This window comes from Pundamilia nyererei, unplaced genomic scaffold (assembly GCF_000239375.1).
Source record: "Pundamilia nyererei isolate P.nyererei 1_Seehausen unplaced genomic scaffold, PunNye1.0 scaffold00099, whole genome shotgun sequence".
In the NCBI taxonomy this organism is placed as follows: Eukaryota; Metazoa; Chordata; class Actinopteri; order Cichliformes; family Cichlidae; genus Pundamilia; species Pundamilia nyererei.
The window spans coordinates 2,225,795-2,244,724 of NW_005187500.1; the positions used below are offsets into that span (position 1 = coordinate 2,225,795).

The 18,930-nt window shown below is 43.2% G+C and overlaps 1 protein-coding gene across 3 annotated transcripts in view; it reads right to left on the reverse strand.

Annotated features, from left to right (window-relative positions):
- dscama (Down syndrome cell adhesion molecule a) overlaps window positions 1-18,930 on the reverse strand; it is a 103,793-nt gene that overhangs the window by 26,143 nt on the left and 58,720 nt on the right. For all 3 annotated transcript variants that reach the window (XM_013912751.1, XM_013912752.1, XM_013912750.1), the window contains exons 4-10: window positions 10,448-10,594; window positions 8,123-8,401; window positions 7,682-7,957; window positions 6,934-7,230; window positions 5,395-5,670; window positions 3,987-4,265; window positions 665-784 (exon numbers count right to left, since the gene is read on the reverse strand). In XM_013912751.1, the coding sequence (XP_013768205.1) occupies window positions 665-784; window positions 3,987-4,265; window positions 5,395-5,670; window positions 6,934-7,230; window positions 7,682-7,957; window positions 8,123-8,401; window positions 10,448-10,594 (1,674 nt within the window). The remainder of the gene's footprint in view (window positions 1-664; window positions 785-3,986; window positions 4,266-5,394; window positions 5,671-6,933; window positions 7,231-7,681; window positions 7,958-8,122; window positions 8,402-10,447; window positions 10,595-18,930) is intronic.

Below are 18,930 nucleotides of genomic sequence, written 5' to 3' on the forward strand. Positions count from 1 at the left end.
CCTGCATCGTGACCTATGAACTTCTAACCTCTGCGATTCAATTGTACTGTTTGAGCAGGAGCTGAAAAACGCGACTGAAAAAGTCGCACACTGTTTGCCCAGCTTTAGTCCAATGGAAGAGGAATAAAAAACAAGTCACTGTTATTTTATGTGTTTATGTTATGAAAACCTTCAGAGATCTCAAACCATTAAACACACGTCTTCTTGCTCTGCAGCTGCCAGTTTTAACTGAAAGAATTAAAAACTCTAATTATGCATTTTTTTTTATCTTATATCTCATATCTCAAACTTTGCTGTTGTGTCCAGCTGGGCTGAGAAATGTTACACGTGAAGTACCACAGTTACATAATTTCACACCCACTTCCTCATCACAGAGAAACAGAAAACTATTCCTTGAAACGCAGGTTTGACTTGAGGGTTTTTATGCATTCATCCTCATGGCTGTGGACATCGTATTAGGTGTGCTGGCAACAGAGGATAAGCTTGCTGTAGGTAAAATAAATAAATAATGAATAAATTACAGTATTTTTCAATGCAGCAACTCTTCTCAACTCAAGAGAATGATTTTAAAAGTGTTTGAAAACATGTAAAACATCCAACACTTGCAACAAACCTCAGGCAGACGGCTGTGTAATCAACGTGTGCGTAAACTTTGCAGGTTTACCTTTAGAGTATTCCCACTGGATCGTAGGAACAGGATAGCCTTCAGCTGAGCAGTTTAGTATCACTGCTTTCCCGTAGATGCCATCCTGGTCTTTAGGTTGCACCACAAATTTGGGAGGAACTGCAAGTGAAGAAACCTTACTGTGAGATCTTTACATCTAAAAAGTCACAGGAACATTTCAGTTCAGAATGGGGAAAAAGACCAAGTGAAAGTACAGTGTGGTCCGCAAACATCCGCTTCCTTAAACTCCAGAGAAGTGCAGCCATCCCTCATTTCTTTACATTTTCCAGGAAATAGGAACAGTGATTTATTGAAACGTGTAAACATACATAAATGCAAAAAAGTGTATACAATTCTCACAAGGTTTAGAATTACTAAAGGGCTAAAGCAGAAATGTCAAACTCATTTTATATTGTGGGCCACATGCAGCCACACAAACCTGCCCAGAGGGCCACTTCTGGCTGAAGACATTCTGAACTCTTGTGGGTTTCTTTAAGCAGTCTTCTGGGAAAGTTCTCCCGGCTTCTTGAAGGACATTCATCGATTGTCTTTGGATGCTGGCTGCTGTTTGTTCAATTCTCTATCAGGATGATCCCACAATGTGCACCGTTTGAGATCATTGATGCAGTTAGGTCCATATATATTTGGACAGAGACAAGTTTTTCCTGATTTTTCCAAGTTTTTTACCACAACAAATTTGAATAATAATAATAATAATAATGGATTGGATTTATATAGCGCTTTTCAAGGCGCCCAAAGCGCTTTACAATGCCACTATTCATTTACTCTCACACTCACACACTGGTGGAGGCAGCTACAGCTGTAGCCACAGCTGCCCTGGGGCAGACTGACAGAAGCCAGGCTGCCATATCGCGCCATCGGCCCCTCTGGCCAACACCAGTAGGCAAGTAGGGTAAAGTGTCTTGCCCAAGGACACAACAACCAGGACAGAGAGCCCGGGGACCGAACCCGCGACCTTCCGGTTACAGATACGCTTCCCAACCCCCTGAGCCATGGTCGCCCATTGAAATGAAGTAACTCCGATGCGATTGAACTGCAGAAGGTTGAACAAAAAGACTGCATAAAAATGTGAGGAACTAAAGCATTTTAACACAGTCCCTTCATTTAAGGGGTTCAGTTCTAATACTCAAAGTCTTGAACTCATGGACATCACCAGATGCTGGGCTTCCTACTTTTTAATGTTCTGCCAGGCCTTTACTGCAGTTGCTGTTTATTTGTGGCCCTTTCTGTCTGAAGTTTAGTCTTTAACAGCTGAAATCTTGTTAAAGAGTAAACTTGGCTTTTTCCACAGCGTTGGTGATTCCACCTCTGGGCGGAGTCACCGCTTCATCACTGACAGGCTGCACCTGGAAGTAATTTGGCTGCCAGCGCTCACAATCCCTCTTCGGCAGATTGTCTGATAACCTCAGTTAGTGAAGGCTGTCACAGCTCATGTTTGATACTCATAGTGTTGCTCATACTTACCTGTGCTTCTCTTTCACTCGCAGTAATCCTCTGGGATGTCATTACCTAACCTGCCATAAACTAACCTCTTCTCAGTCGCTGGCCTGCCCGGCTGCCTCACCGCTTCACTGCTGCCTGCCTACATGCCAAACTCACTGGAACATCTCGGACCCTCTCTGGACTCTCTCTCGGCTCACCCAGACCATTTACCCCTTCGCACTTTGCGCCCGCCTGCAGAAAGTAAGACTGCACGCAATCTATTGTGTCTAGAACTCCCTTTGACGTCTGCTTCCTTCAGTTACAGTGACTCCGTGACCCCAGTCTAGCCTCTTCCTTACCTCCACGCCACAGGGTTCCTGTGCGGGCAGTTACCCCGTATCGGGTTTGCTGGCCCTTGAACACGTCAGCTCTTGGGCAACACTCATGGACTCTTTTCATAGCTTGGAATTTTTACTGTTTTGTGATTTTCATGTGTTGTTGTTTATCTATCTATCATAGCCATGCTCTCGTTAATCCTAGTGTTGTTATAGTTCATGGTAATCAGTTTATCACTGTGAAACTCAAGTGCTTAGTTCACAGTGATCTTTATTGTTGTTAAGTTCCTTCGGTAGAATCTCCAAGGACCTCGGGTGTAGGTTTAGTTACACTGTTGCTTCCTTCACTCTCTGTAAAGAAAGTGTTGCCTTCACTCTTTCTCCGTGCTTCCGTGTGCTGTCTACACTCGAGTCCATACTTCTGGTGGCCACTGGGCCGCGACAGCAAGATCAGGTGACTGACTGGTCCACTCAAGTATATTTGCCTTCTTTGCTTCAATAAACCCCTGGGTTGCTTTAGCTGTATGTTTTGGGTAATTGTCCAACTTTATTAAGAAAGAACTTTGACTGCATTTAGCTGGATGTGAGCAGAGAGTATGTCTCCGAACACCTCAAAATTCATTCAGCTGCTTACTGTATCACATCGTCAATAAACAGTGTCCCACTGTCGCTGGCAGCAGTGCACACCGAGGCTAACACACTGCCTCCGCCCTGTGTTACCAATGATGTGGTATGCTTTGGATCATGAGGTGTTTCACACCTTCTCCGTATTTTTCTCTAGCCATCATTCTGGTAGAGGTTGATCTTGGTTTCATCTGTCCAAAGAAGGTTTTTCCAGAACTGTGCTGCCTTTTTTAGATGTCCAACCCAGCCTTTCTATTGTTGAGGTCTTGTACCTTGCAGTGAACCGTCTGTATTTACTTTCACACACTGTTCTCTTTATGGTAGACACGGATATCGATACACCTTCCTCCTGGAGAGTGTTGTTCACTTTGTTGGCTGTTGTGAAGGGGTTTCTCTTCACCATGGAAATGATTCTGCGATCTTGCGGAGTTCACCAGTGCTTTCTTTCTTTCAGGATGTGCCAAACTAGATTTTGCCGCTCCTAATATTGTAGCAGTATCTCAGATGGGGTTTTTGTTGTGTTTGCAGCTTAAGGATGGCTTATTTCACCTGCATGGAGAGCTCTTTTGACTGCATGTTGTCTGTTCACAGCAAAATCTTCCAAATAAAAGCACCACACCTCAAGTCAGGCCTCTATGCTGTACATAACTTTTTATATAGCTGTCTGTCACTTCTTGTTTTGTCCACCACTTGAAAAAGTACCCAAACTGTTTCATCTTTGGCAGTTTTCATTGATTAAACTTTCAGAAAGCCTGGAGAATTACTGCTCAAAGCCAGTTAAAAAATCTTTTTACAAGAAAGTCTGGCTGCTTGCACGTGAAACATAAAGAAATGAGGGGTGGATCTAAACTTTTCCACAGCGCTGAACTTCTGCAAATCACATCCAGATTGACTCTCTTACCCATCTCTCCCCTCCTCACCTCGGACAATGAGCTCACTCCGGTGTTCCACAGCAGCAGCCTGATTCCGTGCGATGCAGGTGTAGTTGCCGTTATGCATCAGTGTGAGGTTAGAGATACGCAAGGAGCTGGTGAAGTCTATGTTGTCTATGGTAACGCCCAGGCTGGCCGGGATTGGCCGACCATCCTTCTGCCAGGTGATGAAGACGGGCTGGTCACCAGACATAACCACACAGGGGACGAAGACTCGCTGGCCGATGGAAAACCGGGGAAACTCAAATGGTTGGATGGTGGGCGGGACTGTAACAGAGACGGGAATATTGCTTCAGGCCTGCGGGTTACAGGTTGTTTAATTTCAGCCAGAGCTACTGAAAATCACTAACCACTCATGCACATTAATAATCAACACATTAACATACTATACACCGCGGCTGAGCTACTTTACAAAACACTCGCATAGCAACTCATTAGTCCCAGTTCTCTCTTTATCACCTTATTTTCCACATTAAGCTGTGATTTTTCAGGAAAGCAAGAAATATTTTATTAGCTCGCCTCATGTGGAGCAGCTGAAGCCTCTCAAAACATAAGCATATAGCATTCACTCTCACTCGGCTCTCTGGGGACACTGTAGCCATCGTGAGAACCAGATGCTTTGAAAAATTAATGATTTAAAATAACATTGGAATAAGCAGCACTTCAGCGCTTATTTAATTCACAACAAAATAAGCATAATAGGTTCCTGGGGATTCCCTCTCGGCAGCGGTGGAATGCTAAGCAGCTGAGAGGCAAATTAGCCAAGGTGGAATAGAAGTGTCGCTTTGTCTATGCTGTGTGATTTCCCCCTCAAACGCTCGTTAGCACGTCAAGACCAGTGAGAGTGGGTGGTGTGGGGGGGTGGGGATCGGCCCATAGGACAGTTGAAATTATGCTGCATCACTGAAGAAAGAGAGCCATCGGAGGTTATCATCATCTGGCTCTTCTCAGTCCTGCTGCATATTCAGATGAGCTCCAGATAAGCTGGCTGGGATGATGGAGATGGTGCCTTGCTATCAGTGATGTGAGTGCTTTTTTCATAGGTAGTGATATACAAATATCACTCTGCATATCTGTGTTTTCTGCAACGAGGAAAGGGGGCATACACCTCCGATGGAAAGGCACTACGGGGTCAGTGTGTACACCGATAAAGCCATTCCCTTTGAATTGCAAAGAGATTAATGACAGCGTAACCACAAATGTATTCTGCAAACACAGAGTACAACACAGTACCGTACAAATGCCAACGTACATCTGAAACAGCTGCTTATTGGCCTCGCAGATGGGTAAACGTGATGATGTCGCACAGCTAAATGAACGAAATCTTGTTTTACTGGACCAAATATAGAACGAGTCCCGTGCTGTCTGTCTGAAAATCAATTAGACTGTTTCATACCTTTCACTGTAACGTAGACGCTCTGGTGTGTGGACAGCTGTGGCTGCACCAGCACATTACACGTGTATTCTCCTTCATCCACCTCCTTCTGCACGTCAAACAGTTTCAGGGTGCCGTTGTTCTCGAAGGCCCGCTGTCGGTGGTTGTACGGCAGCAAATTGGAGTCCTTGTACCACTTGATGGAGTAGTAGGGGTAGCCAATGACACGGCAGTGGATGTACATGTCCCGCCCAGCGATGGCAGTGAGGTTTTTCATTGGTCTGATGCTGGCAGGCCCTTGAAGGACACATTGGAGAGACAACTCTCTTAAAATGATTTTGAGGTGGTTTGTGGTGTGAAAGTTAGCTTTTCTGTGTTTTGTGTGTTTTTAAGACACCACAAAGTTGTACATGCCTCGATTCACTCTGATACTGTCACATAAAAAATGACCCAGATGTGCGTAGGGGTTACAGACTGCTCGATTAAGCGAGAAGGACCGTAAAACACAAATGAGACTACGAATCATCACAGGGTGGACCGTTCTGCTGTTCTGTTCGCGTCACATCCTGCTTTGCCAGATTCAGGGATTGGTGCATCTTTCTGTTTGAGACTGTAGTGAATATTACCTTTTGCTCCCACCTCTTTGGTGCAGGCTGTGATTGCTTCTGACAAGCATTAGAGTCGAATGTTCGCTTTCTCCACTCATGAAGCTATTATCAAAGCCATTACTCACGTTGCCACCTTTTGTGCACACTTGTGAAAAACCAACAGAATAACCAATAGGCTTCCATAGCTCAGTGTCTATCAGGGAAATGGACTATTAGGTGTCTCTTTAAAGCACTGGAGAAGACAGTTTAACTAGGCTCTGCAGTGTACTTGGAATACAAGCGTATCCTGGGTTGCTACTCTCTTTAGCACGATTAAGGAGCCAATGACGTGAGAAGCAGTCATTACACGTTCTCCGCGTTGGCACCTGTGGAGATTTATCTTCATTGCTTGGCTGCATTTGGCATCCATGAACCCTCGCTTAAGGGCTGGAGGATCGCCCTATTTAGCCCCACAACATGCAAGACTGAGCAGCAATCAAATCCGACCAATCTGTACAAAGAAAGCAACATTCCCTCTCTGCAATAGAGAAATAATAATGTTCTGGAAAGCACGGCAAGCTTGAGCGCCCCAGTGTCACTACATGACAGCAGCAATTCAGCAAGCCATGTCCCTGTAGAATGCATATAGCAGTACAGTCAACAGTAATAACTGTCCTGATATAGAGATGGTGAAATCCAAACGCAAAAATACCCCCAAAAAACTGGAAAAGTGGAAAGATAACAGGAAAAGCATCTTCTGGGCGTCTTGCTATATTCTGAGGAGAAACAGAGCCAAGCTACGCTATCAGATTTAAAAGTATGTGAAAAGCTAGAAACACGACAGCACAATAAAACCTCTTTCATCACGTGCGCTTTTAAAGTAGCCAATCAGAAATGCGTCAAAACAGAGTGACTCAAGGCATGTCGATGTGTATATGTGATGGTGTGTTGGAAGAGTTGATCTGACAAGCACCTCTTACGTTTATTCGCGCCTGGTAGGAAACGGTCCCAGCTGAGTTGTTGCAGATGCAGCGGTACACTCCTCCATCGGGGACTTGAGTCTGGCTGATGTTCAGATGACTCACCACGTGGCCCTCGGCATTGGTGTAGTAGGAGATGCGATGGCGGCTGTCCCGTACCACGGGCTCATCGTCCAGAGTCCACGTTACCCGCGGCTCTGGCGTGCCCTTCACTGTGCACGACAATGACACAAACTCGTTGACGTTGTAGACCTTCTCGCTGAACGAAGCCAGAATTTTGGGGGTGCCATCTGCACAGAGGGAGAAAATTCACACGGTGATGTATATTTTGTTGTTCCCCTCATAAGGGATGCATGTCAATTCATATCTGATGCTTTTGAATGAGAATCTTGTCCAAATCTGCACTTTTAGTGGAAAACATGCACATCTCCAGTATAAAAAGCAGTGTCAGAATGAGGAGCAGATTAATCCAGCTCCTCTCTGGCTCCACAGCATTATTGATTATCAATATTCCCCTTATAGTACCCTGGTTATGGGAGACACTGCAGCAGCAACCAGCTCATGTACAGCTCAAGGCTTTTCAGAAAATCTTATAAAAAAGGGCTGGGCCCTGCAGGATTGAGCTTCACACAGCACAGTCTGGACTTGCATATGCATAGATACACACAATTGCTGTGCACACAAAACCAAAATGGTGCACACGCACTGCTCCCACCCACACGTCTCACTGTGAATTCTGACCTTCCAGTATGACTTGAACAAAGTCCTGGGCAGACATCTTGCCATGTCTGGCAAAGCACTGATAGGCTCCTCCGTCACTCTTGGCCATGCCAGCCATGACCAGGTTCTCTCTGTTTTGGCCTGTCATGCGGACACTGTTACTGGGGTAGATGAGTTCTCCGTTGCGATACCAGGACAGCTGATACTCCTCGGAGCCCGTTACACCGCAGGACAGTGAAACCTGGCTTCCCACGCTGCCTTTCACCTTCCGCGGACTCACCATGACCTTGAGGGGCTCTGTAGTTTAGTGGAGGTACCAAGTTATCATCATTAGATAGATGATAAAATGTAAACAAAAGTGCTTCACACTTAAAAAGCAAAAGAATCTGCCTCTTTTGATTCGTTGCTCCATAATAAAAAAAACTCCACAGCCTTACTTAGCACCATCACAAGGACACTGACCTTTTACCTGCAGCCTGCCAACCACCTCGGCATTGCCGTAGCCATTCCACACCTCACACACATACGTCCCTGTGTCACTGGGCTGGGTTCTCTCTATGAGCAGGCCTGTCACACTCTGTTTGAAGCGCGAGTCTGTCTCCAGCGGGCGGTTGTCCTTCAGCCAGCGGTATTTGGGTACAGGGTGACCAGAGGCCTTGCAAGGGAGCTCCACTCGATGAGATGCCATCACCTCACGGCGCTCAAAGCTATCCAGGATGTGGGGTGCAGAATTGGTCGGATCTGCGTGGGTTCAAAAAGGGTTAAATGCAGCACAAGGAGTTAAAAGTGGAAAAGTGTTTAATCGTGAACTCATGAGTAGCCAAAGGAAGAGAATGGGATTTTTTAAATTTTAGTGTAATGGCTCTAGTCCCCCCCACCAGTAAACATGGTACAACCCTGCCTATCTTGTGAATGAATGTCTTACAAACTAAAAATACTGCATCAATACTCTGAAACCTGCAGAGTGACTCTTTAAATGGTTTTGGAAAGGAGGGTATTTTTCTATCCTGAAGTCCTCCCCCAAACTGGAGAGTTCTCATGGCCTTTACTGCCTGTCACCCACTCTTTAGTTCAAGGGTTTTTATCCTGTCGCCCTCCGTTTAATTCAACTGACCAACATGTTTTTTTTTACAAGCTCACATTTATTTCCATATGGTCCTCTCACATGCAGTCAGTGTTTCTGAAGGCACACTAAATCAACAGCAAACCCTATCTGACTGTGTCATGGTGATTCCTGTCCTTGTGTCTGATTACTTGTCTTGTGTCATTTTATCCAACAGTGTGTGGTATCACCAGCTGGTATTTGCAACACGTTAACCATATTATTCTAAACTGAAATCAAGGCAACAGACTGGGACATTTTTAGAGGGTTTACCTGCTGTTACTGACATATGCTGGGGCCGATGTGAATGCCATTATGAAACTTTTATCAGATCAAACACACCGCAGTATTGAAACTCACACACTGATTACCTTAAGCTTTAAATATGAAACTTGGAAAAAAAAATCCCATCGCATATCAGCTGTTGGTTGTTGTTATGCAAACAGCTGTGTAGTGTAAATTTGACTCTTTGGCCATCTGTTTAACGCAGAAAAACACACTGTTGGTTGTTTTGGCATGATTTCAATTAGCCTGTGCCGGGTAAAGGGCTTAAACCTGCATTCTTTCTTTCTAACGGTCTGACAGATACCATCAACAGTATAAGCTGTCATTGGCATCTTGGTATCTCCCGTCACTGTAACAGTAAAAACAGTGAAATCAGCAAAAACTTCATATTACCCACAGTTTGTTATGAATCGTCTTCAAACTTCACAACAATATACGAACAATATACTAGGCCTTAGGGGACATGATTACCCAGGTTGGCTAAGCATTTGACTTTGACCTTCAGAGTCAAAGTTAACTTTGAAAAAAAAAAACCCAAAACAATCATATGAAAGGGAGAGAAAGCTGTTAAACCCCATTTTTATTTCTTCAGTACGATGCTTTACGTCTCAAGTTTTTACAGCTTAAATAAGCCAAAGATTTCAGCCGATTCTGCTCCAGTCATATGGGTAAAGATAATAAAATACACTATTTTAGTATGTAGTGCTTCAAGGTCATAGGTAGGCCATGAAAATCTTCAAACATTAAAGCAATATATTAGACCTTGGGGGACATTAGCACTTTCTTTGTTTGACCTCTTTAAAACATTTTTCCAATACAACCTTATATGACACAATGATACAGAACGATGAATATACTACACAAGATGCCCATATTAACAATGCTGACATCGGTATAAAACACTGCAGGAAGTTGTGCTTTCCGAGTGTTCGTTTTATAAAAATACATTTGGTTGTATCAAATCCAGGAAAACTTTCATGACCTATGACCTCAGTAAACATGCTGGTGAAGAGTTTAATTTTGCGGTTGCTAGTTCTGAGTCACTACTTTCAAGCCTTATTGAAAACATACTGATGTTCATTTTGTATGTTACAGGTAGAGTCAAAAAACAACGAGCAACCTAGTCACTGGACAGAGAGCGTGCAGTATCGTTTCGTGTCTCAGTGCGATTACTCCAAATCAATCTGATCTACAAACACAAAGATGGAGACGGTAAAAACGCTCATCTTAACGTTTCACAATGAAACCAACCAATATATATGCACATAATACAACTCTGTAGTTTTTTGCACCGTGAAACAAGTGACCATTCAACCCAGAAGTGCAGCTTAATATACAAGCTAATATATATCAAGCTGCAGAACTTCCTATTCATTCTAATTGTGGTATCCCCCTCTCACCTGACACAATGAGGCGGGCACTATTGCTCTGTCGGGTTTCTCCGGTGTACTGATGCCGTGTCATACACCTGTAGTTGTACAGCCCGTCTTCCATTTGCACATCCAGAATATACAGGGCTCCCGTGGATGTGATGAGAAACCGTTGCACTGGAAATGAAAAGATAAATAAAACATATTAGGTGACGTTACCTACATATAAAGAAAGCAAAGCAACATCTTCAGTGAACACCAGTAAACTACATGTGGGCCAGTTAGTACCAAACACGTCACTTTCATGTGACCTGTAAGTATAGCCTGTGGTCAGTCCGCGTGATGTTAAACATTCTGGAAAATCTATCTGTGGTTTGCTTGTTCACTAGACGGCAGAGTGCAGACTCTCCTCAGAACGCATTAATCTCAACTGAGCTTCACTGTTTGCAGCAACAAGACTTGAATCAAAATACTTATCAAGAAAAATCACTAGATAGAATTAAACCACAGTTTTTTTTATGTTTAGTCAATAAGTTTTTTTTAACTGTCTCAAAAACTGTTCATGAAAGTACAGGATCAGTTGCCTCGGGGTTTTCATCACAAGCGACGGTTAACATTTTGTACCAAACACAGCGCAGCAGTAATAGGTGTCAGTAGAGAAAGCATGCTGCGTGTATTCATTTTTATGCGCTGGAATAACCACCTTACACATTCAAAAAGAATGAAATAAAGAAAAGCCAATATTGAAGTCTCTAAGCAAATATTTGCAAGTCAAGTGAGGAACGCAGCTCTGTGTGATTGTAGTCACCAAACATCTGCTGCAGCCCATTTAGCTCAGCTAAATCAGCTCTGAGGCGCAGTGACAAGGCTGTGTGTTGTATAGCGGTGTAACACAGCTCGTTATCATGTAGCTCATCGCTCTCTTCCCTCTCTCTCGGGGGAAACGCTCTGTCTTTCTCTCTTTCTCACTCAGGTTTTCGCTCTTTTTTTCTGATCCAGACTAAAGCACGGGGAGCCGGGGATCACAGAGTGCTTTGATAAGGCATGGATGTGCAGGTCGGATGTGCTAATATCATGCTAATGTAATGCTAATTTGTGTGAACACATGGAAGTAGAGAGAGGTAGTCAGTGTTTCTGAGGAGCGATGTGTTCTGTAGCCGGTGGCTATCGGGGTATTTCATGTCACAGATGATGGAAGAGCCTATCTGGTTTGGGCATCAAATAGGGCCGCCGTACGGTGGGGGATTCTGGCAGTATTGCTAGAGATATAATAATGCATGCTTTATGGGATGTTGAATCTTCTCATTTAGTCTTGTCATGACACATTAACACAGGTTTATCCTGCTGGCAGAGGCCTTTGCATTGAGCGTGCCTAAAATGATGGAAAAAGGTCTGAAGGTCTTAAGACAATCTCTGAAACGGCTCAGAAATAAAAATAAAAAAAACCCCTCAAATTATGGCAAATATTAGGAAAATGACACATTGTCCGTACTACTGCCTACATTTATGTAGAAGCAAAAAACACCCAAAACATTTATCATAATTTAGAAATAAATGATTGGTACCGAAGACAGAGGTGTTGCAATAAGAAAGGTGTGAATGTGAGTACAGAGGGGAGAAAACAGAGAAAGAAAATGGGGAATACACAAGGGAGGGTGGCCAAGATGCTATTGTGAGCAAATGTTGACCTAGATAGAAAAAAGAGACCAGGGCATCGATATCCTGAAGAAGTTTTTTCCTTGCTTGTGGTTGAGCTACTCAACCAGTGATACAACTGAGAGACACTGGATCCATGTGTGTGTGTGCATGTGTGGTCCTTAGTTACTTAAGCATGGAAACAAGCCACGACACATCGTCAAATTAAAACTGCAATGCAGTTGCTTTTTAGGAATGAAATCATTCAGAGAAAGCAAAGGAAAAATTAGGTGTAGGCTAAGTCTTCTGCAGTCCCTCTCTCCTGTTTTCCTTCTTTCCCGCTGCAACTTTTCTGGCATCAAAAGCTGACAGCCTTATGAATGAGAGGAGCTTTCATTAGAACAGACTGCCTGTCACTATGACAAAAGGCTAGGAAAGGAGAGCACATGCTTTAAATGCACGTGGAAAGAGACACATACACACATGTACGTGGGTTTGTGTGAGCATTTATGGTCTTTAAACTATCTTTGGGTTATTTGTGAATTTCTCAGAATACAATCTGTCTTATTTAACAGATCACATACCTCTATACTGTGTGTGCCTCATATTGGAAACACTGCAAATGTCACTATTACAGTGAAGGAATATAAATTAAGATGAGAGGATACGCGCATCTGTCTGCTACCCAGACATTATCATTGGACTTGTGAAACCTTATAGTATGTCACAGTATTCAATTAGAAATACAATACATGTATTATTCTGACAGATAGCTACTGCAGTGCCAACCAGCCCTGTCTTAAATATTTGGAGTTAGTTTCTCCTGCACACCACTCCCTAGGTGCTGTCTTCAGTACATCTGCAAAATTATCTTGCAGCCTGATACATCTCCAGGACTCTCCTGCAGATATATCCCTGATATCCAGCATCACCCAGGCGAGGCATCGGGTCATACAGCTCACAGTTCTATAAGGGAAATTATTCCTCTGTAGGACAGATGAATAAAGATGGATGAGGAAAACAGGTAATAGTACTAAGTTAATGTGGCATTTTCATTTTTAATGGGCACCATCAGCCCTGTTGTGTTTTCAGCTTCTCATCTGAGAATTGAGTTTGACACCTAATCAGCCAAACATAAACCACACAGCTTTCACTTCACTGTACATCATCATCAAGCTTTTGAACATAAACCTTTTTACACTGCTACATTTAAAACTTAAACTCTTTCTATCTTTTAGAAACAGAGGTAGAGCATTCATGCACATCATGAAGTCCTGTGCAGCTGATCTCAGTGCTGGCCCACATCAGCCGATTGTTCAGATGAGATATCCAAATGTCCAACAGGGGCCGCTATTTAAGTTGCTCTAGCTTGCCCAACGTTGCTGCAAATCTGGAACTCACCTCCAACAATATCTAACTTAATCTTAACTTGATCTATCTCGTATTTGTTCTCAGTAACACCTGTTCTGCTTTGTACTCTGATCCTGTTGTTGCTCTCGTCAACTCTGGCTTTCTATTCATCCACACGGAGCAACAGGAAGGGGTGCTTTCCTCACCTTATGTTTTCAACATTTGGGACTCAGTATGGAAACGGGAGAGAAAACTTTTGTTATTAAGCTTTACATGCTCATCTCCATTTTGGAGGAAACAGAGGTGGCAGTCTGCTCTGTCCCTGTAACATCTGTCCACATCAAAGATGTCAAATGACACAGCAGCTGATGGATCAGACCAGGATGTTCAATGCAGCTTCTCTCTGTCTGTCCTGAAACATCATTTCTCTCTGGCTGACTCTGACTCAACAGCCTGTACACTCAAGAGGCTGATAACTGTTCTACAAGGAAAGTCCTTCGTTTATGACATTCAAACACCGAAACAGGATGCCTGTTTTAGTCTGTTGTACAGTCATCACACAACCTCACAAACGTCACAAGATATGTCTCCGATTAAATCACAGGGCAGCAGCCCCACATTCTACACAGAGTCCTGCACTGTGGAGCAAGCACAGAGTTAGAAACACCAGGTGATGTTTCTCTCTGAAGTGGCCATAAAAAACACACTTTACAGCTGTTTGTATGGAAGAGGTGTGCTGCATATAAAGTACTGCAGATGTAGTATTTCTGTATTCTGAATCTTCCAACACTTCTTAGTATTTTTTCAGCAGTAGGTAAATTAATGCGAATTAGGTATATATTTAGACTACTGGAAAGAAACAGAAGGTGGTGGCGGCTGGATTTTATTTAAATTACAAGAACTCTTCAGAGTCAGTGCGATAACTGATAGTGCTCTCGATTCTTTGTTAGCTCGTTCTCACTCTCAACAACAGAATATAGTGCTCAACACAGAGCTGGAGGCCTCTATTAGCATATGTGCATGTCCTTATAACCTGAGACCATTTCAGTGTTCGCTTATACTGCAGTTATCTCATATCCCACTGGCTTGTGCATATATTAAACTCTTTATGAGCATGTGCTTGTGAGTATACATGTTTCTATGCATGTGTACATGCAAGGGAGTCCTAATGTGTTTAAGCTGTGTACAGCTGCAAGGAGGAATGGTCAATAATAATGATCAGAGGTGCACCGCTATTCCTTTCTCCTCTGAGTTCAGTCTAATGCATACTAACACCATCTAGCAGACAGCCTTTCCTGTTCTGTCCACATCTGCGTTTATTAGTTTATATTCCAAAACTATGGCTTCACTTCACCCCAGGTGGCTTCCACAAATATCAGCCATTTCCTCTTCCCTTCGTCACCCCGTTCAGCTGCTTTGGCATCATCAGTGGCACAAACACAAGCCCTTTTCTGTGGCTGCAGACTCATTAGCTTCAATCAATCCTCTGTAAGGAGACTATTTGTTCACTCAGACTGGTAGCTTTTGCAGTATCAATGAAACTTAAATTGCTTGTGGGACATAAAAACAGAAACAGCCAGAATTATATTCCTATTACAATGCAAGTGTCACACTTTTCACCAAGGAGAGTTTGCCCTGGGCCAGAGATGTCACCGCTGAACACAGGTTAGTGTGTGCCAGGGACTAAGAATAAAGGATTTGTGATGAGGTGGAATACAATGACACATGGTGACATAGCTAAGCATTCACATCTACTGAGTGACATACCCCAAAACATACACTTAAAACTGTGAGTTGGCCTGGCTCTTTCAGTCATTTCCTCCATCCGTCCATCAGTTTTCTGCCACTGATCTGCAGTCACGACGCAGTGGTAGTCTAAGCAGAGAAGCCCAGACCTCCCTATCCCCAGTCAGCTCCTCCAGCTCATCCGAGAAACACTGAGGAGTTCACAGGGCAGCTGGGAGATGCAATTTCTCCAGCATGCCATGCTTTCCACTAGAACATGCCTCGCTCTCACCCAGGAAGCGCTCTTGTCCGATTTGCCTCAGCTGACTTGTTTTGAAGGAATAGCAACTGAACTCCTCACCTTATCACTAAGGCATATTCATATTTCATTTCTGCTGCTCACATGGGTAGTCTCATTCTTTCACCACAACCCAGAACTCATGACCATGATGGGAATTCTTTGCAGCTAATAATCATGGCTTCAAACTTTTAGTACTAATTCTAATTCCTGCTGGTTCACAGTCAGCTGCACACTGCTCAAGTGTGAGCTCAAGGTCACCACCTGAGTAAGGCAATAGAGCCACATCATCTGCAAAGAGCAGAGATGAGATTCTTACAGCACTGAGCTACACCTGAAATTCTGTGCATACAATTCTAAACACATTTGGTGACAAAGGGAGCCTTGGTGTAGCCAACACCAACCCGGAACAAGCCCGACTTATTGCTCTGTATAACGCCAGCTCTCACTGGACTTGATTAGCTATCACTGGGAATGTACAAGGACCGAATGGCCCATAGAAAAGGAGCAGATACCCCATGCTCTGCTCCCAAAGCACTTCTTGCAGGATCTCCTGAGCAACATGGTTAAATGCCTTCTAAAAGTCCATAAAGCAAAAATAGACTGGTTGAGTAAATTCCCACGTATTCCACGACCAGGATGAAAACAGCATCGTTCCTTCAGAATCCAAGGTTCGGCTAATGGACAGACTCTCCTGAGTAGTGTGACTCCCCTATAATTAGAGCACACCCTCTGGTTCACCTCCTTAAAGATGGGAATCACAACCACAGTCTGCCAATCCAGAGGCACCTCCCATGGTCTCCATACGACGTTGCAGAAGTGTGCCACCAAAGACAGGAACTAAGAGTGCATCCCATCCACCAAGGAGCTGCTCAGTGACCTTAATGATAGTAATGACTGAGTTACCCATCCTTCACAGACTCTGCTTTGCCTACACAAGGCCTATCAGTGGGATTAAGGAGACCTTCAAACTATTCCTTCAACCACCTGATTATCCAACTAAACTTTTGTTACACGGCCTTATCAAAATGCCAGTTTCTGCTTCAGCTCCTGCCAGACCTGCACTCTGCTCTGTGACTGCACCTGTTAGCCGCCTAGCTGCCTCCAGTTCAATATTATATAATTAAGACATGACTGGGGAAAATTAGAGAGAGAGAGAGAGAGAGAGAGAGAGAGAGACAAAATAAAAGATCAAGGGGGAAAGCGCACCTCTGGGATACAACCACTCCCTGTCATCTAAAATGTCTTACAAATTAGCTTACAGCTATGTGCTTCCAGTGAAGAAGAAAACTTTCATATGCTAATTCAGATCATGGCTAGGCAGAGCAAATATCAAAAAAGTGGCAGCGTTGTCTGTCTGACAGATCTCCGCAGGAACCCCGGCCTCTTTTCTCTGTTTCTTACCGAGCCTTTCTCTGATCAAATATACTGCTCTAAAAACAGATAGTGGGATAGTAATGTGAAGATACTGTGACACTAAAAATGAGTGCAAATATAAAGCTAGCAGGGACTTTATGACATCTGTTTATACAGTTGTAGACCAGATTTTTGCAAATCTGTAAAAATAAATGGAATAAAAAGATATTAAATGAAGCTGCACTACAACTTTTTTTAACAGAAAAATATAGGTTCATTTTCTTTCTCCATGACCTTGAAAATCTCAACCTGTGCTCCTTTGACTCCTCTGAAGAACTCTGAGTCATCTGCCCTGATCAACACCCACAGCCTGAACACCACTGATGGGAAAGCAACCAAGTCAGCTAAACAATGCAGATAAAAATTGCTTCCTCATCACTCTGCTGGCAGTGTCCCCAGTGGGCAACTGTCTTGGAGTGTATTAGTGAGTGGAATGTGGTCTCCGGAGACAGCCGAGCCCTACAGTGTCACCGTAACCTTGGCCACTCAAAGTCACACAACCTGATTTAAAATAAATAAATAAAAAGATAAGCCAGGCTTGTTACACAGCCGAAGACTAACCCAAGGTGAACAAACTCTTCCAGTTAGGATGCAACATTTGGAAGTGTGGAGGACTGAAATGAAACAAAAGCAGACACAAGACTGACTCTGCGTTTGAGAGAATATCACCACTGCAATGGTGACTGCAGATTTGCATTTTCCATAGAAAAACTATGGCGTGGCGTGCATGCACCCTCTGTTTAACAAAACTACAATTTTCACAAAAACAATGTTGTGTTGATGTATGTGAATCATCACAAAGGCCCCTTTAAACTATAATTACTTTTAAATAAAAAACACTTGTCTTTTAATAACATGTAACTGTGGTGATAATCCCACCATATGTTGTGCCTTATTGTTTCCCACCATGAGAATGTCACACAGTGACTGCTGCCAGGACTGCCAGTGTAGTCTGTAATAATGAGTGTATGATGAGCCCAGGAGGGCCTGTGTTGTAATTAGGCCTGGTCACTGTTATTGGCAGAATGACTCCAAAATGATCAGGCTGGGATGTGCATCTCTATGGAGTGGGGGGACCCCACCAATTTACAGCCCCTCTAATAAAAGTCATCTGTCACTCTTGCAGGAGGCACACACTGACAGCTGCTGTGGTTGCCATGGCAACATGCTGACCACCATTCGCTTAGCAAGCACTATTCCCAATACTGTAAATGGTGGAGATGTACAATCATGCACATATACTGTCCCGACCAATCTTTCAGTACTAGATCAAAATGCATACACAGTTCTTCTGTTTACTAATACTACCTCCCTCTTTTGAAGGTCTGGCTGTCCTGTGTACTCTTTTCTCTGATATCTTCTTTTTATTTCTTTATTTTTCTGAACATGGAGCTGGGATTTGTGATTTCAGGCTAGATAAATAAGACAGACTTGTGTCTTCCTACTTGTGTCAGTGCATGCAGTGATAAATAACATAACTGGGTTCAGATCCTGAATATTTTTAGCTCTTCTCTGAGGAAATACTGTACACTTAGAAGTACCACCTCTAACACTGACTTGGCCTTGCATCAACAGCAAAAAATGCATGTAGAACATTGTAACATTGTAACATTTAGAACACTAGTAGCTAGTATTTTGACTTCATGGCTGCACACACAGGCTTTAGCAATTCTTAAATAATTTAAAGTCGCTATTTAATTAAGATAAAAGGAAAATCATTATTAGGAAGGAAGGTTTCTCAGGTCAACATCTTTCTGTAGTTACAGTTTATTAAATTTGAGAAATGTAATTTTTCTTTGTGTTATTGGGCAACTGAAAAATTTAAGACATCTATATGTATATGTATATATATATATATGTGTATATATATCTATATATATATAGATATATATATAACTTCAGTACTGAGAATGACTTTTTAGACTAACAGTTCGAGTAAATGCAACCACTCTGTATTTCGGTACACCGTGTCCATCCATCCATCCATTCACTCACTTCCGCTTATCCTTTTCAGGGTCGCGGGGGGCGCTGGAGCCTATCCCAGCTGTCATAGGGCGAGAGGCGGGGTACACCCTGGACAGGTCGCCAG